We start from the raw sequence: 27,111 nt of genomic DNA on the forward strand, positions 1-27,111 counted from the left end.
TGTATTCATAAGGTCTGCCGAGTTAGATGTCCGGCACGGTTCGATACCAGACAACAAACTCAAGATTTCTACAATACACGCCATGGCCCACTCAGCAAACACTGTATAGAGATTTTTTTGATGAATCCAGACGGAATGTTTTCCCAAGCTAACGGATCTGATCGGATAATGGCTACAGTACGAACGTTAGGAGAACGAGATATCCGAGTCACTGCGGCAACCCTCCGCATCTTGGGAATGATTTCTCCCTGTGAGAATTTTCCTTGGGTCATGGTTTACCAAGGGGCATTACAACTTTGTACCACAGTTTTGCTGACATACATTATTGTAGTTAGCCAGCTTCAGCTGGCGTTCAGTAATTGCGATTCCGTCTCCCTAGCCAACAAAAGAGAAAGGCAATGTATATTCAAATGCCTGGATTTTGAGGGGAGGCCAGCGATAGCTTTTGAAGATCAGCTGTCTTTCACATGCGAGAGGACCACAAGTGGATCATTGGTAATTGGCGGGACGATCGAACCATGTTTGGAGCGGTTCAAGTACAAAAGGAATAGCTTCCTCAGCGGGTAAGACTGAAAAGAAACCATCGTTTCCATCATCTCCTGAATAGCCTCCTCAAGTGCTGGCTTTCGTTTTGTTCGTATTATCCCATTTCGGGGCCAAGCTAGTGAGGGCACTGATGGAGCAGGATGCGATAGTAATTGCGAAGGCAACCTTGATGCCCCCAGCGTACGCACTGATGACGCCGTCCAGCTCAGCTTTGTAGAATACCCGACGCAGGGCTGTAGCACCCGTAGATATGATTTGGGAGTGGCCGACATATGGTGCGGTACTATGAAGCTTGCGCAAGAGCTGGTTATCGAAGCCGGACTGTGCGGCTGCGATCGTGAACGTAGCATCTACAGATCGAGCGAATGTTCGCGAAAGATACAGTTATCTTCGGAATATAAGAGAACAAAGACAGACGACAAAATCACCTAAAATCAAGTGGGGGAAGACTTACAAATAATTGTGCCGGTCACAGGAGCGATGTCGGTCGGTGCGGCGAAAGCTGGCACAATGACGAGCGGGATCTGGAGGCCCATGCCGTATCCAAAGCCCACCAATATCTGGTATCCAACCCATTTTCCTGTCGATGTTCCGATATCAAGTGTGTACAACAGGCTGGCGGAGATGGTCACAACCACAGAGCTAGCCATGAGAATTGAGGTAGCGATACCTGTCTTTGACATGGTTTTACCACAGCCAAATGGGGCAATGCTGGAAAAGCCGATGAGAGAAATGTTGCACACGCTAGAGCTAATTGCACTACGGTTATCGACGCTTTGGGAATAGATAGAAGATCGTGATGAATTACAAGCCGGCAAAGGAAAAACCCATACAGAATTGACCCAGACCGTCCGTTGACGCATGAGACGTGGGATCCTCATTGCGCGCTCACCTTGCCATATTTCTACGATGATGAATGCAATAACCATGAGACTAAAGCCAACGAGTAAGCTGATGATGAGACTGGACTTCCAAGGATGTGTTATCCCACCGTACTGAAGAGCTTGAAGCAAGCAGAGGGATTCTCTCATCACAAGCGCAGTTCCCGGGAAGTCCATTTGTAGAATCTTCTCCTTGTGTGTGGCTTGCACTCGCGGAGCGGCTGAAGGAGTCTTGAAGGAGATCAAAATGGACCCCGCCACCAGACCGCCAATTGGAAGGTTGATATGGAAGCACTTACATTTGACATGGGGGTTAGCTCCTGACATGACTGAAGCCAACGTGAGAACGTCTTTACTCATCATCTCCAGGACATCACGTCTGTAAGACCTCCACCGATAAATGGTCTAGCGATAGCGGCAGAACTTACCTGATACAGAGCACAGAGGGTGATACTGAGCAAGAGGGCGAGTATGATGAAGAACATGTGAAGATCCTTTGGATATTTAACAGCTTTTGCCGGCTACTCTGCAGCTTTTTCTCCAGTAGCTCAACTATCGTCTCCGGGAGTTTCCAGTTGGCCACTGCCATTGGCAGTCGAGCATACTATAGTGGTCAGTCCATTTGACTCAACAGTTTGCTTTTCCATATCAGGTTGGGCCTGATGCGGTTTCTCTTCGAACTTGTTGTTGAGCTTTCCATGCTCTGACAAGCGTGGTAGGTTTGTTGATTCAGCCATGTGTGATTGTCGTATGGCTCGACTGTTCCGACTTGCTATGCGAATCTGTGGGCTTTCGATGTGCCACTCCGAAGTGAACGGTGTATGATTAGGTTGTGTAAATACGCTGAAGTGCAGAGATGGAACCAAGGGATAGGATCAAATTGTACCAAGGCTACATCGACACGTGATACGGAAGTAACGGTCGGGGATAATTTTCAGAAGAAAATACCCGAACAGTTGCATGCCTACTCTCCTTTATTTATAGTTCTTGGCGCTCGTTTTCCATTCTGTCGAGTGGTTGTACCACGAAGCTAACCCCGATTCTATGCGCTATTATGTCTGTAAGCTAGTTAGTAACTCCGTTCTTTCGCGTTAACGCCGCTGTTCTCGAAAGTTATAGCGACGTTGCCGCCAAATTCTTCTATAAGGACAAGCCTACACTGGCTATCGAGGTACTCATATCGTGACTTTGCGATTTTTTGCCAACTGTTGCATAAATATCCTCCTTAATTATACATCAACATGATGAACGGATCACCTGGGTGACGCGACGATGGTCAAGGTGTAGGTTTGCCAGGCCTGATCGCCACAAGTAGAATAGCCTATCTTCTCAATACATACTGTCTGTATGCGGCTACATTAGCCTTTGTGTATCGAGTTTGACTCGTCCTCTAGTTAGGATTACGAGCCCCCCACGCGGCGACACTCTCCGACGCGCCGATAAGTACAGAACAAGTTGACCTCTGCCTACTGATAATGGCTCGTTAGTCAACTGGCAAGCTTTTTCGATGTGGAAGCTTTCCCTCTCCAATCTACATCAGGCCAACTACAAGAGTTACCACCTTGCCTACGAAGGTAAGAACATAGGACTAGGGATTTACGGCTTGATTTTGCATACCGGATCCTGTCCTATTACTCTTATCCTGTTGCCAGCCTAAATTTGCAGGCTGGGGTGACGATCCAGGACGCGTAGCACAGGGGAATTGAATCAAATTGCGCAACGATGATGACGGCCTCATCCATCAACTGAACTAGGTCGAGGCCTCTTGCAGTCAGAGCACTATCCCATCACCTGTTGCAAGGTGGCGCGCAGATTATATGATTCTGGGGAGTCAACAGGGCGTAATCCGCTAACAAGCATGGTTGCTTCACATGGGATTCTTGTATCGGTAGATAAGCATACACGCCTAGAACTGTTACCAAGCGGGAACACTTGGCTGACTTTTCGCTCCATCATGATTATTCAACGACACCAAAGCAGACTTGCTCGGTATTAGCAGTCCTCAGTGTCTTCCACTCAGGAGTCAAGTTTGTTTATGACCAGCAAAAGGTACGAACACTCTCAAATATATGTAGTAGTAGTCTTGATATCCTCGGCAATCCTCTCGATCTTCCCCTCGATATCCAGCCGCTCCAACGCCGACACTGCGCGCCCGGTGATGGTCCCCGCGACCGGCAGGATGCGCAGGGGTGTCAGCACCAGCGGGAAGTTTTTCAGCGTGTCACAGATGTTGATGAGCTTGTTGGTCGTGTCAATCCCGCGGTTAATTTACTTCTGCTTTAGGCTCTCCAGCGTCAGGGAGAGCTCCTCGATATGCGGGTGTACCTTCCCAATCTTTGTCTCTACTTGCTGGATGCTGGTCTTTATTTTGATAATGGCTGTGCTGGCCTTGGATGCGGGCGCAGGGTTTTCGGGGTTGCCCATCTTGGTGTCTGGTAATGGGTGACTCTAGGAGGGCTACTCGGGAGGATGCTGCAAGAACAGACACACCTTTCCAGCGAGACACCACTTCAGAGTCAAGGAGTTCTTAGGGCTCACATGGTGCTGCTAGAGCTCGTCTTATGTATGAGGGATCATGAAATGATGTTTAAGGCTGGTTTCACGCAATGAATGTAGTTCAAGAGAATGGAGAAGAAATGCAATCTTTTCAAGGCACGAAAATAATAGATAGTAGGCAAACAGTACAGATGGATTAGCTGGGCCTAGCTATTGTAGAACCATAGCTAGCTATTGTCAATAGCTTAGTTAGTAGTTAAATTACCAAGTAGGTAGCTTATCTAGCATGTAACTTACCAAGCAGCTATTTAAAAAAAAGTAAAGAGAAATGCAAGGAAAGATATAAAAGGAGGGAACAATGGAAAGTTGATCCACTTCGCCCGCTATAGGCACCGAAGGAGCGTGGCTTACAGAACAAGCTCAGATTTGAGCATAGAAACAGGTAAGCTTGGGATTTGCGCAATCATCTCCTGTAATTGAGATTAGCCATCAAGTAGCAGCCAAGTCGCAGAAGAGGCAGATGACTTCCGTACTCACTGCAGCATGCATCTTGGTGGCTGGCGGACCTCTTGCCGGTCGTTAACATGGCATTCCAATTTTTTTGCATCTCAGCTGTACTAGCTGAAAACCCTTGGGCTTGAGTATAGGTTTTCTGTATTTCTGCCGAAGCAGAAGCTCCCTCGATTGAGCTCGTCGTCTGCATCTCTTTCCTATGTAAGACAGACTTTGTAATCTCAAAGTTGAGAAAACTGGATGGATTATAGGTTCAGTTCTAAAAAGAAAAAAGATTATTTGTATCTGTACTACTAGTGAAGGCTATATGTGGGATCAAGAAGGCTAAAAGAACCACACCAAACTCCCATGTCAAAATCTTGAAGAACTAATGACGGATTTCCTTGCGCCGAGATGATGCCCTGGTATCATGATGTAGACAAGAAGAAAAGGAACAAGTTGCCCAGAGCGGTGTGCTCATTGGTGGTCACTAGGTCGGGAAGACTTTGCGAAGAATGCGCCTCCATTTTGGAAGATTTTGCTCGTCGTCTTCATCGCTGGCGGGTGCCTGGTCAGGGCCAAGCATGGCCAGAGCCCTTTGTCGAGCCCATTCTCTGCGACTTTGCGCAGGATCGCAGTTTTGAGATTGTTGTGAAGATGATGGGTTGGCCGTCAGATGTGGTGGTAGAGGGTCTGGTGACGACGTCATTGCCATTTCAATATCACTCGGTCGAGACTGCGTTCGGTGTGGTGCGCTAAAGATTCTGCGTCCTGTGATGGCTCCGCCTATTCGGCTACCGAGTGATGCCTGAGCCATGGGGGGTCGAGCAGGCGAAGGCGGTGAGGCTGATGGGTCCAGATTCATAGCGGTAGTTGAGCTTGGTTGGGGGTTCCCTGCACGGGCACTACGCGCCCGGATGCGATTGATGTGCCGCTCCCGCCGGACCATGATGTTTGTGATCTTGACTGGACACACACCCGTGGGCAACACGCTCCGCTTGCACATGGGGCACAATGATGAATGGCCAAGTAGAAAGGGATCGATGCACTCGGGATGAAAAATGTGGTGGCAAGGGAGCTCTCGCACTTGAGATTGATTTGGCTCGAAGTCGTCCATGCAGATGGGACAAGTGGGCTGGGACCAAGCAGTGGACATGGGCGACTTTGGTAGTTCAGGGGCAGACGAGCGGCGAGCCAGAGTGGGTTTGTGACCAGTTTCGGCATTTGCAGCAGAAGATGGACCGACGTTTGGTGGAACGAGGGGTTCGGGGTCTGCCTTTTCCGAATGAGTCGAACTATTTCCCGAAAACGTGTGGATTGGTAGCTTGTCGAGCACTTGTTGTGACACATTGAGACGCTTTACGCCGAGTGCTTCGAGGTCGACCTGGCCGTTGAGAACGCGCTGGCGAAGATTGTTGCGTCGTCTCCGCTGGATGATGTGCATAACGACAGAGGTGAAGCTGACAGCAGCGAGCAGGATGGCCAGTACGATGACAAGGAAGACCCAGAGACTGGGAAGCTGGCTGGTAGTGTCTGTGTAGAGTGTTAGTGCAGTCGAGGCAAAGAGGCAGTGGCTACTGACCTGTGCCGATGTTTGCCCAGAGGCGGATGTAGTCTGTCTTGTCGTAGAGTTGGGACAGTTGATCTGCGTGGGGTACTTGGCTCAGGTTTCCGGAGTAGAGGTTGAGCTGGTCCATGATGTTGGATCCAGTCATGGAGGAAACAGCGTAGGTGGGAAAGTTGTTGAGCGACTGCCAGCTTCCGCCATCCTCGAGGTTCCAGGCGGCGTCGTTGAGCACGGGGGGCTTTGCATTGCTATCGCCGGGCAGGTAGGTGATGAAGGCTTTGGTCGCGTGCTTGCGGGCCTCGGTGAAGTACTCGATGGTGCATTGGGGCGAGTACCAAGGCGCAACGGCGACGAGGGCGTAGTCCTTGTCATTTGGCAGGTTTTGTAGGCGCGTGGCGTTTGCAGGAACGTACTGGGCCTGGGCGTCTTTGCAGCCTGAAGAGGAGACCTGGGGAACATAGAGGAGGCCAAAGGGATCCTGGTCCGGGTCGATGCCCTTGGTGGAGAGGGTCTGGATGTTGTTGAGGATGTTGTAGCGGAAGCCAAGGGACTCGTTGACCGACTGGAACTGGTTGTTGTCGTAGTCGATGAAGTGAGGGTCGGGGAAGTCGATGGTGAGGATTGCAATGCGTTGGGCGGCTGTGTCGTGGCGTGGCAGTCAGCAGGTGGGCTGCAGTGGGGAGTGAGCAGCAAGCGGGTGTGACGTACACATGGTGGAAGGCGCAACAGGGGCGTCGCTAGCATGCACCGGCTACACTAGACGACACGACTGCAGAACATGCTGAGCGCGACGAGGGCGAGGATGGCGACGAGGGCGACGACAGAGCGGAGAGGGCGGAAGCGAGGCAGATGGCGTGCACGTCGTCGGGGCAGTCAGCGGCGGCCGTGGTGACGAATGCAGATGCCCTCGCGCCAGCCGTGGCTAGAGAGCGGAGGGAGAGGCTGGTGAGCACAGCCGCGCCGCCCGTGCCGAGTTCAGAAACGCCGAAGCCGGCCCATCTGGTGCTATTCTTACTCGCTACGCCGGCGCATGCGACGACTCTGCTGCCCCAGTGCCTGGATGGTTGCGTATGCATCCATGCCGGCACATGTCCAGCACCAAGCCAGTCGCTGCCCACGCCCGCCGCCGACGCCGGCTGGCGACAAGAGGCATGCATGGCCTGGGTGTGTGTGTGTGTGGATATATGCATGCATGCATGTACACAATACTACGGACACTACATGGCAGGCGTGTGTGGTGTGGTGGCTGCCCCAACCACCCCTGAGGCGCAGCTGGCCAGCACGGGCAGCACCAGCCACAGCGACCAACTACACCACGCCCGCCGCCGACGCTAGCTGGCGACAAGAGGTATGTATGGCCTAGGCGAGTGCCTGTGTGTGTGTAGATATATGCATGCATATATGCATGCATATACACAATACTACAGACACTACATGGCAGGCGTGTGTGGTGTGGTGGCTGCCCCAGCCACCCCTGAGGCGCAGCTGGCCAGCACGGGCAGCACCAGCCACAGCGACCAACCACACCACGCCCGCCCACACGCGACGCCATCGCCGCCCTGCCCGCGCAGCCATGGCCATGACGGCGGCGCCCGCAACCACAACCACTCCGCCAGCGCTGCCGCCCCCCGCGCGTTCCCCCGGCCCTCGTCGCTGGTCTTGATGCTCGTGCTGATCCCTCCGTCCAGCCATCGCCATCGCCCTCGATCCACCGCCCGCCCGACATGGCGCCCACCAACCTCAGCGGCAAGGCCAAGGCCACAAAACCCGGCTCCAAGCCTTCACACACTCCCCGCAGCCGCAACACCACTCCGCTGCCCAATGTGCGCGCCTCGGTCGAGCCCTCGTCGGCCTCGTCGCTCTTTGGCGGCCGCCTCACCTCGTACCTGAAAAAGTGCCCCGTCACCGTCGAAGAGATTCTCGAGACGGCCGGCAATGGCGCCCACATTCCCTCGGGCAAGCAGCTGCTGACCATGCGCGACAACATCGAGAAGACGGTGCTCAAAAATGTAGAGTCGCGCTGCGTCCAGTCAGAAGGCGCCCTGAGGGAGCTCATGAGCCTCAAGAAGAGCCGCGCCCCGCGTGACCGAGAAAAGGATAAGGCAGCCGACGACCGCGATCGCAAGCACAAGCTCAAAAAGCTCAACTCCAAGCACGACGACAATGGAAAACACCCCCCCGCAGTCGGCGCCCACGGCCTCACCAGGCAGGACGGAGGTGACAAAGGCAAGTCTGCAGCTCCAACCTTAAGCCTCTTCGCCCTCTTCTTTGTCTTCTTTTTCTTGAACACCTCGGTGCCATTTCACGCCCTTTCTTCTTACCTGGCCTGCATTACACTCCCCCGGCCATGCGCTCCAACAGCTCGCTAACTCAACCACCAGACAACTCGTCAGCAATATCCTCTCCCGTCTCACAAGCACCACCCTCGGCTGCTGGCACAGGCCCACCAGACGCCCCTTCACCCAGCGCCTCTGACGTCTCCCACCAACCCGCCCCCGCCCCTGCCGTACCACAGTTCCAGACCTTTGGGCCCGACCCCGCCAAGTTCGATGACCCTACCATATATCATATCCGAGAGGTGACTCCGGGCATGTCGATAGAAGAGAAGAAGGAAATCTACTGCGTTGCTCAATTTCCCGTCACCGACCTGCGCGACAAGATTGCCGGCTCGCCCCCAGACAAGGACTTTTCCAATGCGAAGCCGCCATCACAGGTCAACGCCACGGTATTTGCCAATTACGTCGAGCCCTACATCAGGCCCCTGACAGAAGAAGATGTTGCTTTCCTAAAGGAACGAGGGGACCGGGTAGCGCCCTTTGTGTTGCCCAGACGTGGGCCGCGACATTACAAGGAGATTTGGGCCGAAGAAGACGGATCCATGCACATTGACTCGAATGACCAGCGGCCACCTCCCAACGTCCCGCGTGCTTCAGCTGAAGACATATCAGACGACGTGCTGGAAACAGACCAGGTCTCAGCCGGCCCTCTACTGTCCCGTCTGCTGGCCACATTACGACCGGAAGGACGGGGCAGCCAGAACAGCCAGAACGAGACAAACGGCATTGGCGGAGATGCCATGGACATTGACGAGGGCGCAGGCGCACCGCCAGACATGAGCAACACCAACTCTATTGCTGCTGCAACCCAACTCCCGGATCTCGTTCAGCCTGGATGGAAACCCCCAGTCCAAGGTGCACGCACCGACTTTGTGGGCATGGAGGATCGTATACTCATGGAACTCAAGCATTATGGCTTCATTTCTGAAACAGACGCCGAAGCTCAGTCATACGATTCTCATTTTGACGATGAAGTCGCGCAGCGACTGCGCTTTCTGCAGGAAGAGCTCCGCAAACAATCCATCATCAATGGCGCGCGAAAACAGCGACTCCTAGAGCTCACAGAAGAGCGCATCGCCCAACAGGAGTACAACACCATAGCCGACGACCTGGACAACCAGTTGAATGCAGCATATCTTAAGCGCAATCGCAATCTTGGCAAAGGCAAGAAACAAAACAAGCGCCCGGGCGGTGCAGGTGGTGGCAGCCATCCTGTCGCCAACGCTGGCATCTCGAGGCCAGGCGTTGGTGAGCCAATCCGAACGCTCATGGAGAGGAGAACACAATGGCTCAACACCATCGGGCCCGTAGTCAACTACGGCAAAACTGGTCTACCTACCGAAACCATTTTTGGCGAGGACAAGATGAAGGAACTGGAGAATAGAGAGGTGGAGATTTGGAACACCGAGGCAGAAGAGTAGCTGTTGATACTCTACCAGGCATTTTATCGGCGGGTCTGCCCTGGCGTTCATCTGTTGTTCTAGGCCGCACTGCAGATTCAGCTCTTGTATGTATACGAGCATTTGGCTTAACACGAGGCGTTTGCTGGCAGGTTAATGTTACCATAAGATCCATCCCAACATGACGCACTGCGCTACGAACACGTTTACTCTCTCTCTTATCTTCTCTCGCTCCTCCGGCTAGTCCTGCCCTGGATGGTGGCGTGTGCAATATGTATGGTAACGTTTAGGCGCATACTCTAACCCTTGGCAACAGTGGCGTGTCACATGTCGTGGCGTCCGGGTCCATTTACCCAGCCCGCATATTCGAGAACCGCCACTGAACGGTTTTTGCCCCTCACAACCTTGCACACCAAAGTCCGTGGACCCAACGATTTTAGGTAATTCTTTTGTCATGTTCCCATGTCGCAATTGTGCTGACAGCACACGCACCATGCGCAGGGCCATTGATGAAGAATACGAACTCTAGACCAATGCAGTACTCGAACCATTGCTGGAAAAGAGAAAAGACCAAAAAAAAGTTTAATGATCCCTCACGCTCGCTAAAGCAAACCAAATGTTTCCCCAGAAACAGCCCAGCCCGCAATCTACCGTTCCGTCTCCGTGTGGTGACCTCGACCGGGTCTTTCAATCTATTATATTGGAGACTCTCGCCTATCTAGCATGCTGCAATTCACCTCGAGGCCAAACACAGGTAGTCTCGCTCTTTATTGCAGCAAAGTTTGCTCGAGAAGCCAACAGTTCCAGAGCGACGGCTACCCTGCGTTCAGCCCATGCAGCTTCCCATTTTCTCCTCGGCCTGTCTCCCGTGTCTACAAGTCTACAAGTAATATCGACGAGCACAGCTTCATATCGCACGCATGGCAACCATGCCTGGTTCGTTACTGTCTCCGAGGCGGCAGCACAGCAGCTGAATGAAGCCACCAACTACAGCCAACGATTGGCCATCTTGTCTCGAGCTTGTTGTATGTGGTTCCCAATCAGCTGCGTTTTTCTGCATTGCGCAGGGGGCAGGTGATTGATGTTAGCACAGAACTATCTTGAGACTAAAACTATGTAGCGTTGCACCATCTGGGGTTCTAGGTCTCTCTTACTCTGTAACCCGTGGCAACATATAAACCATGTATGCCCATGATCTGACATTGTGAATATTACCTTTTTTTTTGCCATCTCATAGCAGCTTTCACTCTGAGTTGACCGCCTTTTAATACATTTTTTACTTTGAAGCAACTCACTCATCATGAAGTGCACATTGGCTACCCTTGTGCTTGCGGCTGTCACAGCCGCTGCACCAACATACCAAGCTCCAGATTCCTTCAAGATCACTAGTGTTGTATCTGGCGGCTCGGGATGTCCTCAAGGCAGCATTGACATTGACTGGACTCAGCAAGGCATTCTGCCCATCTGTACGTCCTCTCTCATGTTCATCTTCCCCAACCAACCAACCCCCCCCACTCCTTGGTTGGGCATGTATGCTGACCCACAAAACCCAACAGACTTCAACAAACAATTCACCGCACGCGTAGGCAGCGGCAAAGGTCCCGAAGAGTCACGAAAGAACTGCCAAATCAACCTCGGTCTCGAGTTCAGCCCTGGCTTCTCCTTTGCCGTCTTCAGCGCCGACTACTCTGGATGGGGCGAGCTTGACACTGGCGTCACGGGCGTTGTAAAGTCAACCTACTACTTTTCCGGCGAGCAAGACCAAACCTCGTCGGCCCTCGTCATCGCCGGTCCGTTCAACGGCAAATACTACAAACAGGACAACGTGCCGGCAGCAGTCTGGTCACCCTGCGGCAAGGACGCCATGTTCAACATCAACAGCGAGGTTGCGCTGACGCCGTTTGCCACGCCTGCTAATGGCGTGCTTGCTGCAACCAACGAGTCTGGCAGGTTTACGTCCAATTTGTACATTCAGTGGAAGAAGTGCTAAGCTTGGTATACTGTTATCATGGGAGTTGATGGACTGGTGTTTTGATTTACTTGGTAGAACCTGGTCGTTTTCTGTTTGAAAACCGTGTCATGTACAACCGGTTTTTCATATGAAAAAAAAACATATGTTTCTGTTACACATACATCCAGATACTACGAGTTCTTTAACCTTGCACCATGCAATGTCATGTGTCGCTTGCCATTCTCCATCGCCTTCGCATCACCTTTGTATCACCTGCTCGCCTCTCGCTCTTGATCCCTCCTCCTATTTGCCGGTAAGCTCACTCTACCCAACAAATCCTGCTCCCACTGCTCGCGCTCCAGCCTCGCCTGCTCCTCCTTTTCCTTCTCCTCGTCCCTCAACCGCTTCCTCACTTCCATTAGCGCCTTCCCCAGTAGGTTCTCGCCCCAAAACTCGCGATTCAGCATGGCATCTGCCTGCTTGAATCCGATGCCCCACACACGGTCAAACGGACTCGCCTCGATCAGCTCGCGTTCGCCAGTTGCAAGCAGCATACCCCGCAGGCGCTCTGCATGTCGGCCAATAGTAAACTTGTAATATGATGCCTGCACAACGACGTCGAATTTATCTATTTCAATACCCATCCCTTGATCAGTTCTCCCTGGTGACGACAAAGAAAAAAAAGGCGAGATGATGGGAAACCAGGAAAACGTACGCTTATCCCAGACAGCCTGATCAAAGCCTTGCACCTTGCGCCCTAGTCCCTTGTGTTTGCGTGCATCGGTTGTTCGGACCATTTTTTGTACCGTCTCGTCGTCGTTGAACAGCAGCGCTTTTTGAATCATCATGTACATTTCGCATGTCGCATACGTGGTGTCTGAGACGGTGAAGGGTGAGGCGTACCATTGGCAGAGGTAGCCATTGCTTTCGCCTTGTTTCCAGAAAAACACGGGTTCATCAGAGCATGGGGCGTCGGCCTGCGATAGTTCTGACATAGTTTCTCCCTCTCTCTTTCGCTGCTCGATGGTTACGTTGCTGTGTTGACCAAGGTGGGTGTTATTAAAGGTGTTGTTTCAAGTATCTGAAGACAAGATACAAGTTAGGCATGGAAATTCACAGGGAAGTCTTTATCCAACCAAGGTAGTCTGCTTGTGATGTGACTCAGGTATTGGGTGCCTTTTGCTTGGTTACTGTTCTGTTTTTAGCATAATGCCTAGTATTGAACCGTGGGTCAAATCTAGTTACGCCCTTATTTTTCTTATTTCTGCACTTCGTTTACCAGAATTTCTGTAGTTTCGAGTCGGGGCAGCCTTGCAGTCTGAGTCGTATTAGGCTGGTGTTCTAGGGTGATGTTACAACATTTAATCCAGCAATAGACGATCGGCTCCCAGTCTTGTGTGCAATACAATTATAGGCATGAGATTACGTGCTAGGTGTTTAGAGCCCTTATATGTGGGTGCAATGAACGACCGTTTGTTTTTCAGGGCCCAAGTTGGTGAGTCATTTCGCGAAAGGGCGCAAGGCAGTCAACCGATAGACCGTACTTGAGGGCTTGCGATTCGGCTTGTTCATTATCACATTCATGGAGCGAGCCTCTATTGACAACCAAAGTGCAAAACGCTCAGATGCAACCAGAGCCATATGACTGCTAAAATCACAACATCATAAGGTGTTATCGAGTCGCTATACGAAAAGACATGCACCTGTGCACGTGACTATGGTTTTCGCCATAGCCGATGGTCCCGGAGCGTGAAATCGAAGTTGCATTCTGCTTGCGTATGAAAGAGCATCGGAACATTCACAACGCCAGATTTTGTCATGGCATGTATGCTTGACCATGAAAACAACAAGTTCTATGGGCGCAGCCATGAGTCTTGACTCGAAGAAGGCGACAAATTTATAGCCAGACTAGCCGGCTCTCGGTAACGAGCAAATCCTTGGGCCCGAGCTTACCCAAGTCCTACTGCAAGTAACCCAGATGACAAATACCACACGTTCAAGGACGCCCGGCAGGTGCTGACACCCACATGGTATGCTTGGAAAGTAATGTCTTTTGGACAAGACCTCCCTCAGCTGAAACAACTTTGTCAAAAGTCTACTCGCCTTGGTCGCCTGTGCTCGTGTGCGCGTTGTTCCACGAGTTATGGAGCGTGGAGCCCGCCAAGGGTGAAGCCCCATCTGGTCGCAACGGTAACCCTATCAACGTGCCTTTATCAGGCGACAGCCGCGGCTCGAAGTACAGAGTTGAGACCATATAGTGGTAGTAGTTGTGTGGCCAGTCTGAAAAGGGTACAGGGTAGTAGGGAAGCAAAGAATTTGGTCCGCACCAGGCCGTCCGTGCTAAACCGGATTGCGCTTCGTCAACCGCTCATCACGACGCTGCTGGCAGAGACACGGAACGCATGACTCGACACCAGAGACAGATGTCCACTTTTGCAGACCGCCGAAAGCACGCCAGGCGGGGCAAAGATACTGTAGGACAGAGGAGGGATGGATACACAACTTGGCAGAGTTGCCTCTACAAAGACGCCTCAGCAATGGCGATGTGGGTGGTTTCTGTCGGCAACACTCATTCGTCCTCGTGGTGAGCGCTATTTGTTCCTGTAATAATAGATCGAGTTAGCGTCTAATACTGTTTTTCTATTGTATTATTCGCAGAACACATCTCAGTGGCGTTCCTCTCTATTATAGGAAATACATTTTGCGGTTGGCTGCTTTAAAGCTAGAAGCAAGAGTATGAATATCTAGCTATATGAAACTACTTGGTTAAAGATGCTAGCTGCGATACTTAGTGCGAGAGAGAGGTACAAGAATTTTATATTTTCGCAGCTCTGTTAACACCGAGGGGCTAAGCGAGCTGGAAAAGGGAAAATAACAAGGCTAAGGTTTATTCCTAAGAGTAGCGCAAGCGCCAAAGCCCATGACAGGGACAAATGACGCTCACCACAGGGACGAATAACTCGAGTGGGTTTCTGTCCTGTGGCCGGACAGCGAGATATACTGCATTTGTCAGAATCCCGAGAACAGGTCCAGATGCGGGGGCGCGAGTGTAAAGAGTCGATATCGGGGTACCTCGGCAGATGGCGGATGGTGGTGGTGCACAGGGGTGAAGAGTGCACGACGGAGGTGAAGGAGGGCGGGCAGCAGGTGAGGGGCAGGTGGGATGATGCAAGCATGCAAGCCTAGACTGGTACTTGCCCCGCGATTCTGCGGCTGCAAGTGGGGCAGCCGCGTCGCAAGGTCGCTGCCAAGCCAGGCCGAAAACCACCAAACCCACCGCGACACTCCACCAGCTGCCGGGCCACTTACCGAGCATGGTTGCCAGACCAGAGGCCGAGTCTACGCGGCCGCAAGGCCAAGGGCCTATGCTGTTCCAATGCAGACTTAAGTACAAACCTTGATCTCCTCAAGGCCTCGCCTAGTCCTTCACGTTCCCGCCCACATACCCCCATTCCAAAAGTCCTCTATCCGCCGCCATAATGTCTCCAGGCAAGGTTTCCACGCTTGATTTCGAAAAGTTCTACAACATTGTCGACGGCCAGCAGCGCGGCTCCGGCCAGGTTCACCACGGCGTCAATCCCGCCACAGGCCAGGAGCTGTGGGATGTGCCCGTTGGCAGCGAGAAGGATCTCGACGACGCTGTTGCCTCGGCCAAGAAGGCCTTTCCAGCATGGAGGGATACTGCTGTTGAGGAGAGGAAAGCCTTGCTGGCCAAGGTCATGGAGTCGTTCCAACAGCACAATGACGAGTTCGTCAACCTGCTATGCAAGGAGTCTGGAAAGCCGGTACGTACCTGGATAGTTGAGCGCGCGACCGTGTTTGATTAGCAATGTGCTGACAACGAGATAGAGGAAGTGGTCTGCTTTTGAAGTTGGTTCCGTTGCCGGTTTCATCGGCCACCACCTTACGCTCAATCTGCCCACCGAGAAGCTCGAGGACAACGAGAAGACCGTCTACACCGAGTACTCGCCGCTTGGCGTCTGCGGTGCCATCTGCCCTTGGAACTTTCCCTTGATCTTGATGGTCGGAAAGGTCGCACCCGCGCTCATGACAGGAAACTGTATGATTGTCAAGCCATCGCCCTTTACACCCTACACTGCTCTCAAGTTTGTTGAGCTTGCCCAAGATATTCTTCCACCCGGCGTTCTCCAAGTGGTTGGTGGCAACAATGAACTCGGTGTCCAGATGTGTTTGCATCCTGGTATCGCCAAGATCAGCTTTACCGGCTCTATCGCGACTGGAAAGAAGGTCATGGAGACATGCGCAAAGACGCTCAAGCGTGTCACGCTCGAGCTGGGAGGAAACGATGCATCCATTGTCCTGCCCGATGTGGATATTAAGAAGGTCGCACCAGAGGTTGTCATGGGTGCTTTCCAGAACTCTGGCCAAGTCTGCGTTGCCACGAAGCGAATCTACATCCACGAGTCCATCTACAAGGAGTTCCTCCAAGAGATGGTCAACTTTACCAAACAAATCAAGGTTGGAAGCCCAGACGACGGCGACAACATGCTGGGACCTGTCCAGAACCAAATGCAATATGAGCGCGTCAAGGGCTTCTTCGAGGACAGCAAGTCCAAGGGCTACAATTTCGCCGTTGGTGAGCCCGATGTCGCTCCTAGCAAGGGATTCTTCATTACACCCACCATCATCGACAACCCGCCTAACGACTCTCGTATTATTCAGGAAGAGCCATTCGGCCCTATCGTTCCTACACAGCCATGGTCAGATCTGGAAGAGGTGATTGCGCGGGCCAACGACACAAACACTGGCCTTGGCGCCTGCGTGTGGGGTAAGGACGTGGAAAAGGCAAGCAAGATTGCACGACGCTTGGAAGCGGGCTCCGTGTTTGTCAATTCGTTCGAGAAGCCCACGCCCCAGGCCCTGTTTGGCGGCCACAAGGAGTCTGGCATTGGTAGCGAGTGGGGAACGACAGGTCTGCTGGCATACTGCAACCCCCATGTCATTCATGTATACAAGTCGTAGAAGCGCAAACCTTAATCAGTGGTGCGAGGCAGGTCTTAGATTGAATGTAAGCATCAATTGACAAGAGTGAAAAGCTTAACGGCATCCAGCTTGCGCGCAATTCCCGTGCCGAAAGCAAGAAAGGTGGATGAAGCATTTCACCACCGGCCCCTAGCGCCCAAACACCCTGCAGGTACCGCGCCTAAATGAGGCTTTGCCCGGATTCAGTTTAGCGCCTCATTTAGATGAGACTCGGCTGCCGCTTCGCCGCCGGCAGGACTCAAGTAAGCACGCAGACGCACAGTCATCGTGTCCAACATCAGACTTTGTGAACTATGCAACGACGCGCTCGCACACCAGCTGCTTGCAATACTTGCCTACCATGGCGCCATGACGAGCTCGGGTTTTCATCTTCGAATTTGTCTACTTGCGCTATAGCCTTCCTCGGCTGCCTGCTCTCATCGCATGCCCCCTCATGCCGCAGTCTCCAACGTTGCAAATAGCGCTATCAAGCGCTTGCCGGTCTCGAGCGGGACGCATGGATCGCTGAAATGACTTCCCAGGATGGGTGGCGTTTCTACAGGTTTCATGAAACAATATGAGGAACCACTGGCCGAATTTCATCGACCCACGCCATGCTTGTTTCACCGAACACGGCATGGCACTCCATGCAAGTAATATGGAAAAGGTATAAGATGCAGAGTCAACCTGTCCTATATACACTCTCAACTATTTTCCTGCATTCTCATCCGACCCTCTCTATCTTTATTTGGAAGCGTGCTTCCGTGACATTCTTTTTCTTGTGTTTGTTGAAATAGCGTAGAAGCGAGCTTCTATCCTTTCCCTTCTTTTCTCTCCCAACTCGCCATTGCAATAACCCTCTACTCCAATCGAAACACAATCTACATACAGCAACAATGCATTTCCGGGATGCATCCATCTACATGGCTGTCGTTGGTTTGACCTCGACGACGGCTCTCGCTGCCTTGCCCCCTTATGCCCAGTGCGGCGGCGTCACCTACAAAGGTGACAGTGCCTGCGCTTCTGGCTGGCACTGCGTCAAGTACAACGACTGGTACAGCCAGTGTGTCCCTGGCGGAGAAGCTTCTCCTCCACCTGCCAACAGTCCTTCTGCTGCTCCCAGCTTGCCCAGCAAAGCCCCGGCTATGGAGCCTAACAGTACCGTACCTGTGGCTACCCCTGCTTCCTCGCCTGTCGACGACGAGTCCTGCGATGCTGATGAGGAGGGTGGTGATGCTAACACGGATGCAAATGAAGGGGATGACGAGTCCTGCGACGCCGATGAGGAGGGTGGCGATGCTGGCACCCAGGGAAGTGAGGGTGATGATGAGTCTTGTGAGGCTGATGACGAACCCGTTCCATCGCCATCTCCAGCTGCTAGCTCCGGTGGCAACACTGGTGTTACGCCCGCTGCTTCTCCTTCTCCTTCCCCAGCTGCCTCCCCTTCTTCGACTGCTACCTCCGCAAGCCTGTCTAGTGTTGAACCTACTACTTCTCCTTCCCCCTCTCCAGCTGCTGGCTCTGGCGGAAACAGTCCCGCTCCCAATGTTGCCGGCAGCGGCCGCAATGGCGCCAAATGCGATCTTGATGCTGCCTTCAAGGCCAAGGGCAAGAAATACGTTGGTGTTGCCACTGATCAATACCGTCTCAGCACTGGCAAGAACAAGGAGATCATTGTCGACAACTTTGGCTGTGTTACTCCTGAGAACAGCATGAAGTGGGATGCCACTGAGCCCAGCGAGGGCCAATTCACTCTCGATGGCGCTAATGCTCTCGTTTCTTTCGCCACCAGTAACGGCAAACTCATCCGCGGTCACACTACCGTATGGCACTCTCAGTTGGCTGCATGGGTTTCTCAGATCCGTGACAAGGCCAAGCTCGAAGAGGTCATGGTTAACCACATAAAGAAGCTCGTTGGTACCTATGCTGGCAAGATCTACGCCTGGGATGTTGTGAACGAAATCCTTGACGAGCAAGGTGGCTTCCGATCCAGTGTCTTCTACAACGTCCTTGGTGAAGGCTTCGTCTCCACCGCTTTCCACGCTGCCCGTCAGGCCGATCCCCTCGCTAAGCTCTACATCAACGACTACAACCTTGACGGCGCAAACTACGCCAAGACAAAGGGCATGATTAGCCATGTAGAGAAGTGGATTGCCGACGGTGTTCCCATTGACGGAATCGGCTCCCAATCCCACATCAGCTCCCCCGGCACTCTTTTCCCCATCTCTGGTGTCCCTGCTGCTTTGAAAGCTCTCTGCGGTGCCGCCCCCGAGTGTGCCATAACTGAGTTGGATATCAACTACGGTAAGCCCGCCGATTGGGTCACCGTCTTCGATGGTTGTCTCGATATCAAAAACTGTGTCGGTATCACTGTTTGGGGTGTTTCTGACAAAGACTCTTGGATCGGTGCTGCCGGTGGACCTCTCCTGTTCGACAGCTCCTTCCAGGCTAAACCCTCTTACAATGAGCTTTGCTCTGCTCTTGCTTGAGCAGTCTAGATTTCTGTGTCTCGGGCCTCTTAGGCCTTTGGCATTTAGTGTATATAACCTTCTTTTCTCTCTCAACCTTGTATTTATTATCACCTTTCCTTGAATATAAAGCATTGCGCAATCAACCCGAAGCCACTATCTCCGCGTAGCAATATCGTGTACATTGTGAGATTTCGATATTGGTGATGCCATGTAAGATTTCAAAAATGATGACGATAGTGCCAACAACCAAGAGGATCAAAGCCCCGGAGAGTCAGCTTCGTATGCTTAATAGTCTGAAAGTATTAGAGAGGGTGAAAACGAAACAATACCCTAATTGCGTCATCGCTGAATAGAATCCCTCCCTGGCTCTATATGTTCTAATACAGTACTTTCTAAGAAGTACGTACGTCCCTACCACATTCCAAGGTAGAGCAACCCATTTGTTAACTTATAACTGCTGCTAACTTCGCCGGATAAAACAGAGTTAATTCACGTGTCATTTCAAGTCTGCTCTGTAGCAAGGCTCTTTTAAAACTTTAATCCCACAACCCAACGGTTAGGCTACCCAAGATTTTATTGGCTGGCTTTCATACAGGGGAGACAATATCGCCTATGAGTGCTCGATCATCTTTGAAGTGACTGCGTGGCGCGATGACGGATTTAGTTATCTAAATAGTTTATCGTTCAAGAGCTAAAGATTAGAAGTTAAATATAGTGGACTCAAAGAGGTCATAAATTCAATTAGGCAATTGTTGCATAGCATCTCAATCGCTTGAAGCTTTGTGGTAAGAGTATACCTTCGTTGGAGAGTGTCTATGGAGAAACATCTCGATATCTGCTGATAACTTGATAGGCATGAGATATGTAGAGTGAGGATTATAGATAAGAACCGAATGCAAACCCGGAAGTTGCAGTCGTGAGATTTGACTGTTCCCCTGGTAGTACAAGGCAGGCTTCGAGCCCAGCGACTCGTGTCGTTCATATATGCAACCTTCGGCATGTCAAGCTCTCATGTTGTGACACTTTACTTGGACTACATTCGATATGAATCTACCAAGATGGTCTAGAGAATTGTAATTAAATCCTTGGTGCGACCTATCCTGGCTTTCTCCAGACGCTAATACACACACATGAAGTCTTCGTTCTCCATGTCAGTCAGGTCTGAGAAATCATTGTCCTGCTCATGTGACTGGTTCTGTGCTTCAACTTCTCCACCCTTCTGCGATATTTTCTCTTTCTTTAGCATGCTCCCATCGATTCGAACAGCACTCTTGCCCATATCCATCCTCTTCTTTGCGTGCTGTTGGTTGAGAAACGCCAGATATCTAAGTATTAGCAATGCTATCACAGCTACCAAAGCGAATATTACGATGTTGGCAATGAGGCCAGGACCGTGAAGCGGCGCATCGTCTACGGAGTATAGTAGAGGGCCAATGACGTTACCGATGCACATTCTAATGAAGACGGTGGTTCAAGTGCATTTCTTCTTTGTATTGCCAGCGGTGTTTTAGACATGCCAGGCATAAATCAGAGGCGTGACGGCCGCAAGATAGGAAACTAGGTAGTAGCCGAGGAGCAAAACACCTTTGAGCTGATGCAGGAAAGTCAACATGATGATTGTTCCTACAATGGGAAGAATGGCTACCATAGCGATAGCGAGACCCTTGCGGCTTCCCAGCACAGCACCCCAGACAGAACCAACGATGCAAACAATTTGGATCACGCCAAATGAACTTTTGAAGAAAATAGACTGGAAGTTTGTGTATCCAAAGTCACGGATGATGAGATTGCCGAAAGTGGAAACGCTACCGCTGGTGATGTTGTCAAAATTGATCAGTAGTGTTCGTAAGAGCTACTGAGAAGAGAAAATATGGCTCACGAGATGGCAACGACGGCGATAAACCAGCACCCAGTTTTCAAGTCGACAAAAGTCTCCAATGTTTAATCCCACTTCGACTGCTCAGGTTGGATGCCCATCTGGTTGGCTCTCAGACGCTGGACAGCAATGAAGCGCTCTCTCTCATTCAGATATTTTGGCTTCATCGGACCGTCAGGAATCCATGACAAAAGCACGCATGAATAAGCCACAGTCAAGAGACCACAAAACATATAGATGCCCTGATACTTGTACAGGAGAATCGCTGTCGATATGCCCGAGGCCGTAGGTGAGAAGCGATCCGATAATGAAGGCGACGCCATTCATAGCGTTACAGCATCCAGTGCGAATTGTCTGCTCAGAGCGCCGCCACCACATAGTCGTGGTAGCGACACAAGCCGGCGCAATCATTGTTTTAAAAAAAGCCTAGGACGTAACGCAGTCCGAGAAGACTCGGAGAATCTGTACAAGCCGACATGAAGGCCAGACTGCTGCCCCATAGGAATATGGCTGCTGAACTGACTTTATCAGTAGGTAGTTTTACCAATAGATATGCAGCGAGTGGCTGCATGACCAATTGCGCGAGGCAGAGAACTGATACCAACTACGAGTACTCTCGCCTGACAAGGTTTGCATCTTTTTGGATGCCGAATATCGAGACGCAGGACCATGAAGACCTGTCAAGTTGCTGGAAGAAGTAGGCGCCAAGTGGAAGGGGAAGGACGCGATAGTCGATGCGTTTCAGCACCGCACGCTCCTCTTTGTAAGAAAAGGATGCATCTTCTACATGGGCATCAGCTAGAAATTCTGCGGCAGCATCGCCTTTTCTAGTAGTTTGAGTGGTTGCTGCGTGCTCGAGGTGTGTAATGTTATCGTCTTTGGGATCTTCAACCTGAGTAGTGGTGGCGATTTTCGAACACAGCATTGAAGATACGAGTATCTCCGCGGGGCAGTGAGTGAAAGGATTTAATCAACTACTTAAGACACAAAACAAGGATAGTAGCATTCCCCGCGCATGCTTTCCTTGTTACCCTGGATCATTCCTGGGCTACACTTCCCCATGGGGGTGGATTTTTTCAGGCGCTTACTTCAAACAAGAGTTCGCATGTAGCTTCTTTGGTTTTATCGGATATGATCTACATGCTGGCAGGTCATGGCTGTACAACTCGGACTATAACGCCCCGAAGATGGAGGGGCAATGCCGGAGGGGTGAGCCCGGGGTACCTTTATACCGATACCCCATCATCACATTTTCCAAGATGTAATCGTTACAGACCAGAACCTTAATAAAACATAATTCATTTGAGATTGGATTTAACGATCTGTTACTACTAGCATGATGACGGATACGAAGAAACAGAAGAAATACGCTCTGATCGGTACAGGCGGCCGCTCCTCATTCTTCTACACTGCAATAGCAACAACGTACAAGACAACCTCTGCAATTGTAGCTTTATGCGACACAAACCAAACACGGCTCGACTATGCAAACTCCCAGCTTCAGTCCCTCGGGCATGTCCAAGTGCCTACATTCAAAGCGCAAGACTTTGACCGCATGATCCAGGAGACACAGCCCGACGAAGTCATCGTCACAACCATTGACCGCACACACAACAAGTACATTGTACGCGCGCTCGAACTCGGCTGCAACGTTGTGACTGAGAAGCCCATGACCATCGATGCGCCGCGGTGCCGGGAAATCTTCGATGCCGTCGAGCGCACCGGCGGAAAAGTACGAGTAACATTCAACTACCGATACGCACCACACAACACTAAAGTATGGGAGCTACTACGGAGTGGTGCCATCGGAACCGTAACCAGCATTCATTTCGAGTGGATGCTAAATACCTCTCACGGTGCCGACTACTTCCGGCGTTGGCATCGCGATAAACGAAACTCGGGAGGACTGCTGGTGCACAAGTCTACCCACCACTTCGACCTGGTAAATTTTTGGCTGCAGTCGCGCCCTGAAACCGTATATGCGCAAGGCGACCTGCGCTTCTATGGGCGCGAGAACGCAGAAGCCAGAGGCACGACCGCGTTTTATGCCCGCGCCCACGGAAGCAAGGTAGCCGCCGCTGATCCGTTTGCGCTGCACATGGAACAGAATGAAAAGTTACGCCACATGTACCTGGATGCCGAGCACGAAGATGCATATTATCGAGATCAGTCGGTGTTTGGAGACGGCATCAGCATTGAAGATACAATGTCGTTGTTGGTACGGTACCGCAGCGGCGCAGTGCTTACATACTCGCTCACGGCGTATGCGCCGTGGGAAGGATTCCGCGTCTCGTTCAACGGGACAGGAGGGCGTCTGGAAATGGAGGTTGTAGAGAATAGCTATGTGAACAGCGGGGGTGCCCAGTCTCTCGAGGGCAGTCTCGAGTCCAGAAGTATCACGCTGAGAAAGCTATTCGAGAAGCCTGTCGACGTGGAGATTCCGGAGAGTGTCGGGGCTCATGGGGGCGGCGATGAAGTTTTGCTGGCTGATTTGTTTGGAGAAGGGGGTGCGGAGATTGATGGGGATATGAGGGCTGCGAGCCATGTTGATGGTGCGTTGAGCATACTCACTGGTATATGCGGGAACAAGAGTATGGCGACGGGACAGGTCGTTAGAGTCAGTGATGTTTTTGACCTATGATTATGGTAAGCTGGGAATACACAAATGTTTTCAATCATGGCATCTGGGGTTGGGGTGTAGAATATCGCACTGTAGCAACAAAGCTGCAAGTGCAGTAATTGCACACCCATTGAAGACGAGATGAATCAGAATTAGAATTTGTGTAATGTACATTCATGATTTTTACATTGGCGTGGAATGCATGTGTGCCTAGTGTATCTAATGCAAAAATATTTTACTGATGTAACAGAGTCTCAGCACTGACATCCGGCGCAATGAGCAGTGGATCGTTTAGATGGTCCGCACTTGATATTATGAAATAGTCTATCTTCCCCAAATATCTTTTTACAAGTTAGGTTGGAGAGGAGACTGACCCTTTGCACACAACTGAACATCACCTTGTGTAATAGAAATTTTTGTTCGTTGGATAATCATAGCCTTGGCCCATCCTGCCTACGCAAACTCCTTTCCCATTCTTTAACCGCATTTCTGAGAATTTTCCCTGTTCCACTCTTTGGGATCCTGTCAACAAACGCTATCTCTTTCAACCACTTATATCGAGCCTTCTCTTCTTGAACATGGACTTTGAGTATCTCCCCGAGGCTCACATCATCTATTCCCCGGCAATCTTCAGCTTTCACTATGTAGGCTTTGAGTGCCTCTCCAGTCCGCAAGTCTGGAATAGGTATAACGCAAACGTCCGCAACTGCAATGTGTGATAAAAGGTGAGACTCTATCTCAGAAGGCGCTACTTGGAGACCCTGATACTGTTAATATACTCGGGGTTTTAATAGACGCGAAAGAAATTGAGACCCAATGATCTGGAATGAACAGCTGGTTACGGTAGCGATTTTGATAGAATTAGGAAAATTTTCACTCACATTGACCTTTATCAGCTCCTTCAAACGATCGGTGATCCATAAGTGTTCATTCTTGCCTTGCTCACTGAGCCTGAACATAGCTTCATCCCCAGTTCTCAGCCATCCATCTTCGAGAAATGTTTCCTTACTAGCTTGATTATTTCGGAAATATCCAAGAGAAGTAATAGAAGGAGAGCGCAGATAGAGCTCTCCAGGTACGTCTAGAGCTGTTATCTCGATTCCATCAGGAGTAAGTAGTTTTGCTTCGTATCCACTAACTAAAGAGCCAGACGAGCCAGGTGAGATGTCGTTCTCAACAGTACTGGTGGCGACAACACATGACTCTGTGAGACCTAGCAGTGTCAACAGGTATGTAAACATGTGCTGTGATTACACAAACCGTAAGCCTGACGGATCTTCCACTGTGGAAAAGCTTGTTCCAGAGCCAGCGCCATCTCTTTACCTAAAGGCGCTGCAGCTGTGAAGACAGCAGATATGGTACTAAGGTCATACTTGCTGACCAGTGTAGGAGATTGCAGGATATTGAGAACAATGGGAGGAACCTTCAAACATTAGCATGTCGTTTGAAGCCTCTAGTTCCAATGCCTACCAGATAAAGCAAGCTAACTTTGAACATTTCAATAGCTTGCAAAAAGCTATTGATTTCGTATTTTGGCATGATGACACATTTATCGCCTCGATAAAAGCTAGTATGGGCAATTGCAACTAATGCGTAGATGTGGCTCAGCGGTAGGACACAAATGCCGATATCCAACTCTGTGCTGCGTGCTAAACTCAGCCTTTCTTTTCGTACACTTCGCTCAGTGGTATGCATCTGGATGATGTTGGATATCACGTTATAATGAGAAATAAGAACGCCTTTGGGTGTTCCGGATGTGCCGCTCGAGTAGCAGAGGAACGCTACTTGTGTTTTTGCTTGGCCGGGTGACCACCCAATTGGCTCTAGTGGAGGGAGGCTCTGGCCTTCGGCAGCCAATTTCGAAGCTGTTCTGAAGTAGATTGAACCATGGTTTGGTTGATCAGCCGCTACCTCCAGCAAAAAGATATGCCGACGTGGGATTCCAACAATATCTGCAGCTTTTAGTGCAGTAGATAACAGCGATGCGCAAGTAAATAGCGCTTTTGCACCCGAAGAGCGTAATTGAGAAGTGAGTTCTTCGGCGGTACTTATGGCATTGACCGGAGTGACAATGCCGTTCAGACGCTGTACCGCCCATGCCACTGGAAGAGTATCAATCTGACAAAATATATCACTTTAGCATCGGTTTTCCGATTTACATGCGAGTAGTTTCTTACACTATTAAAAGCGAAGACTCCCACTACCTTTTCCCATTGCGTTCCAGAATTGACTTCCCATTCAAGGCTCTTTAGAAGACTTTTTGCGATTGATATCGTCCGTTTGCTAACTTCAGGTACACTATATTCTCTTCCCGATATCCCACAAACTAAGGGTGGATGTGATTGAGAAATCTTATGACGCCCGAACTCTTCTTGTAACAGGAAGTCGAGAATTGGAGTCGAGTCCGGTATTGACGGCATTTGGGGAACCCATTTTGGAGGACGGAAAACCATTTTGAATAGTCTTTTGGGCGATACAACTACTAATCGAGATTTCAACCGAACAACCCCTTCTAATAAGCTCGACTACCCTTTCGCCTTGTTTAACAACCGGAGTCCGGGAGAAATATTGATTTTCTCTTGTACTGTTCAGGAAGTACAAAATTGATTTCCGGAAAGGTCTTGATTAATCAATTTTTTCGAAAAACACTCACGAAATTTGGACACTTGTGTGCATTCAGTTCAATTTTCACTCCCAACAATGATACTTTTTTACCTATTGCCACTGTTTGCAGTTGCTCAAACCCCGCCTGAATTCTCACCTTCATGCACAAAATCACTCGACGTGACCTATTCAAATAAACAGCCTGTCCGCCCAGGTCAAATTTTGCGTCAAATAGGTCTGGAATTCCCATAATCTTATAAGAAACTGCTAACGAAATGCAAACAACAGATGTCGTAACACAGCCCGTCTTGAGACCCACGCATCTTCAACCAGATACCAATTACATCGTCTTCTTGATTGACCCCGACGTTGTCCACGACTACAATGCCACAACCATTCTTCATTGGTATCAACCAAATTGTCACGTATCTCAAGCTACAGGCGATTTTGTGGTACCTACAGAGGATGGTGCCCAATATGTTGGCTCGCAACCTCCCCCGGGAGAAAAGCATCGTTACATCTTCTTGCTTTTCGAACAACCTCTGAAATATGTGTTCCCGCAATGTTTCCAAACTATATTCCCCGTCTCCGTCGCTTCCAGGTCTGGGTTTGACATTACGTATTTTATGGAAATTACTGGACTCGGAAGCCCCGTTGCGGCAAATTGGTTTTCTGTTGAGAGGGCTGGCGAGGCTAGCACGACCAGAGTCATAACCACAACAAGCCTCAATCACGCTCCATGCAAGGCAACACAAGTGGTCAGGCACTTGTGACAATGTAGATATTCACTAAACCTTCACTCCGTATTGGGTATACTATAGACTGTTGAATATCATTGTTCCTTGAGTAGACTTGTGTTGATTGAGTCACGAGCTTCGGCGAGACAGG

At 50.7% G+C, this 27,111-nt stretch overlaps 13 protein-coding genes across 13 annotated transcripts; 6 read left to right on the forward strand and 7 right to left on the reverse strand.

Moving 5' to 3' along the window:
• Positions 1-612: 612 nt before the first annotated feature.
• PSV08DRAFT_190086 (uncharacterized protein) lies at positions 613-1,754 on the reverse strand (the record flags this gene model as incomplete). Its single annotated transcript, XM_014218436.1, has 2 exons — positions 613-875; positions 1,001-1,754. 2 exons carry the CDS (start codon positions 1,752-1,754, stop codon positions 613-615), a joined length of 1,017 nt encoding a protein of 338 aa, XP_014073911.1.
• Positions 1,755-4,693: 2,939 nt separating this feature from the next.
• Positions 4,694-6,771, reverse strand: PSV08DRAFT_412959 (uncharacterized protein). Its single transcript, XM_014218437.2, has 3 exons — positions 6,691-6,771; positions 5,998-6,621; positions 4,694-5,948 (listed from the first exon to the last, which is right to left on the reverse strand). Exons 1-3 carry the CDS (start codon positions 6,692-6,694, stop codon positions 4,906-4,908), a joined length of 1,671 nt encoding a protein of 556 aa, XP_014073912.1. The 5' UTR covers positions 6,695-6,771; the 3' UTR covers positions 4,694-4,905.
• Positions 6,772-7,706: 935 nt separating this feature from the next.
• Positions 7,707-9,898, forward strand: PSV08DRAFT_232417 (histone acetyltransferases subunit 3-domain-containing protein; the record flags this gene model as incomplete). The annotated part of the gene is made up of 2 exons (XM_014218445.2): positions 7,707-8,199; positions 8,376-9,898. 2 exons carry the CDS (start codon positions 7,707-7,709, stop codon positions 9,737-9,739), a joined length of 1,857 nt encoding a protein of 618 aa, XP_014073920.1. The 3' UTR covers positions 9,740-9,898.
• A 1,050-nt stretch (positions 9,899-10,948) lies between these two features.
• On the forward strand, positions 10,949-11,708 carry PSV08DRAFT_382686 (uncharacterized protein; the record flags this gene model as incomplete). The annotated part of the gene is made up of 2 exons (XM_014218446.2): positions 10,949-11,184; positions 11,275-11,708. Exons 1-2 carry the CDS (start codon positions 11,019-11,021, stop codon positions 11,706-11,708), a joined length of 600 nt encoding a protein of 199 aa, XP_014073921.1. The 5' UTR covers positions 10,949-11,018.
• A 230-nt stretch (positions 11,709-11,938) lies between these two features.
• Positions 11,939-12,664, reverse strand: PSV08DRAFT_190451 (uncharacterized protein; the record flags this gene model as incomplete). The annotated part of the gene is made up of 2 exons (XM_014218447.1): positions 11,939-12,297; positions 12,385-12,664. 2 exons carry the CDS (start codon positions 12,662-12,664, stop codon positions 11,939-11,941), a joined length of 639 nt encoding a protein of 212 aa, XP_014073922.1.
• Positions 12,665-15,085: 2,421 nt separating this feature from the next.
• PSV08DRAFT_211692 (aldehyde dehydrogenase domain-containing protein) lies at positions 15,086-16,716 on the forward strand. Its single transcript, XM_014218448.2, has 2 exons — positions 15,086-15,454; positions 15,519-16,716. The coding sequence occupies exons 1-2, from the start codon at positions 15,149-15,151 to the stop codon at positions 16,650-16,652; spliced, it is 1,440 nt and encodes a 479-aa protein (XP_014073923.1). The 5' UTR covers positions 15,086-15,148; the 3' UTR covers positions 16,653-16,716.
• An 832-nt stretch (positions 16,717-17,548) lies between these two features.
• Positions 17,549-19,141, forward strand: PSV08DRAFT_232427 (glycoside hydrolase; the record flags this gene model as incomplete). Its single annotated transcript, XM_014218449.1, has 2 exons — positions 17,549-17,756; positions 18,087-19,141. The coding sequence occupies 2 exons, from the start codon at positions 17,549-17,551 to the stop codon at positions 19,139-19,141; spliced, it is 1,263 nt and encodes a 420-aa protein (XP_014073924.1).
• A 569-nt stretch (positions 19,142-19,710) lies between these two features.
• On the reverse strand, positions 19,711-20,576 carry PSV08DRAFT_252388 (uncharacterized protein; the record flags this gene model as incomplete). Its single annotated transcript, XM_066092457.1, has 3 exons — positions 19,711-19,791; positions 19,921-20,114; positions 20,252-20,576. The coding sequence occupies 3 exons, from the start codon at positions 20,574-20,576 to the stop codon at positions 19,711-19,713; spliced, it is 600 nt and encodes a 199-aa protein (XP_065948039.1).
• A 54-nt stretch (positions 20,577-20,630) lies between these two features.
• PSV08DRAFT_356963 (uncharacterized protein) lies at positions 20,631-21,322 on the reverse strand (the record flags this gene model as incomplete). Its single annotated transcript, XM_014218450.2, has 2 exons — positions 20,631-20,934; positions 21,075-21,322. 2 exons carry the CDS (start codon positions 21,320-21,322, stop codon positions 20,631-20,633), a joined length of 552 nt encoding a protein of 183 aa, XP_014073925.2.
• Positions 21,323-21,603: 281 nt separating this feature from the next.
• Positions 21,604-21,924, reverse strand: PSV08DRAFT_252389 (uncharacterized protein; the record flags this gene model as incomplete). The annotated part of the gene is made up of 1 exon (XM_066092458.1): positions 21,604-21,924. One exon carries the CDS (start codon positions 21,922-21,924, stop codon positions 21,604-21,606), a length of 321 nt encoding a protein of 106 aa, XP_065948040.1.
• Positions 21,925-22,335: 411 nt separating this feature from the next.
• On the forward strand, positions 22,336-23,677 carry PSV08DRAFT_211698 (uncharacterized protein; the record flags this gene model as incomplete). The annotated part of the gene is made up of 1 exon (XM_014218451.2): positions 22,336-23,677. The coding sequence occupies one exon, from the start codon at positions 22,336-22,338 to the stop codon at positions 23,638-23,640; it is 1,305 nt and encodes a 434-aa protein (XP_014073926.1). The 3' UTR covers positions 23,641-23,677.
• A 373-nt stretch (positions 23,678-24,050) lies between these two features.
• PSV08DRAFT_375026 (uncharacterized protein) lies at positions 24,051-26,072 on the reverse strand (the record flags this gene model as incomplete). The annotated part of the gene is made up of 5 exons (XM_014218452.1): positions 24,051-24,380; positions 24,501-24,801; positions 24,876-25,042; positions 25,090-25,737; positions 25,797-26,072. The coding sequence occupies 5 exons, from the start codon at positions 26,070-26,072 to the stop codon at positions 24,051-24,053; spliced, it is 1,722 nt and encodes a 573-aa protein (XP_014073927.1).
• A 426-nt stretch (positions 26,073-26,498) lies between these two features.
• PSV08DRAFT_356967 (phosphatidylethanolamine-binding protein) lies at positions 26,499-26,996 on the forward strand (the record flags this gene model as incomplete). Its single annotated transcript, XM_014218453.2, has 1 exon — positions 26,499-26,996. The coding sequence occupies one exon, from the start codon at positions 26,499-26,501 to the stop codon at positions 26,994-26,996; it is 498 nt and encodes a 165-aa protein (XP_014073928.2).
• Between the last annotated feature and the right edge of the window lie 115 nt (positions 26,997-27,111).

This window comes from Bipolaris maydis, assembly GCF_028858645.1.
Source record: "Bipolaris maydis strain C4 unplaced genomic scaffold PSV08scaffold_17, whole genome shotgun sequence".
Classification (NCBI taxonomy): domain Eukaryota; kingdom Fungi; phylum Ascomycota; class Dothideomycetes; order Pleosporales; family Pleosporaceae; genus Bipolaris; species Bipolaris maydis.

Excerpts from the sequence above, each read along its gene's own strand:
- PSV08DRAFT_211692 (XM_014218448.2), top strand. The coding sequence starts at position 15,149 with ATGTCTCCAGGCAAGGTTTCCACGCTTGATTTCGAAAAGTTCTACAAC. Across the intron at positions 15,455-15,518 it reads GCAAGGAGTCTGGAAAGCCG|AGGAAGTGGTCTGCTTTTGA; the intron begins GTACGTACCTGG and ends ACAACGAGATAG.
- PSV08DRAFT_412959 (XM_014218437.2), bottom strand. Across the intron at positions 5,949-5,997 it reads CTGGGCAAACATCGGCACAG|ACACTACCAGCCAGCTTCCC; the intron begins GTCAGTAGCCAC and ends CACTCTACACAG.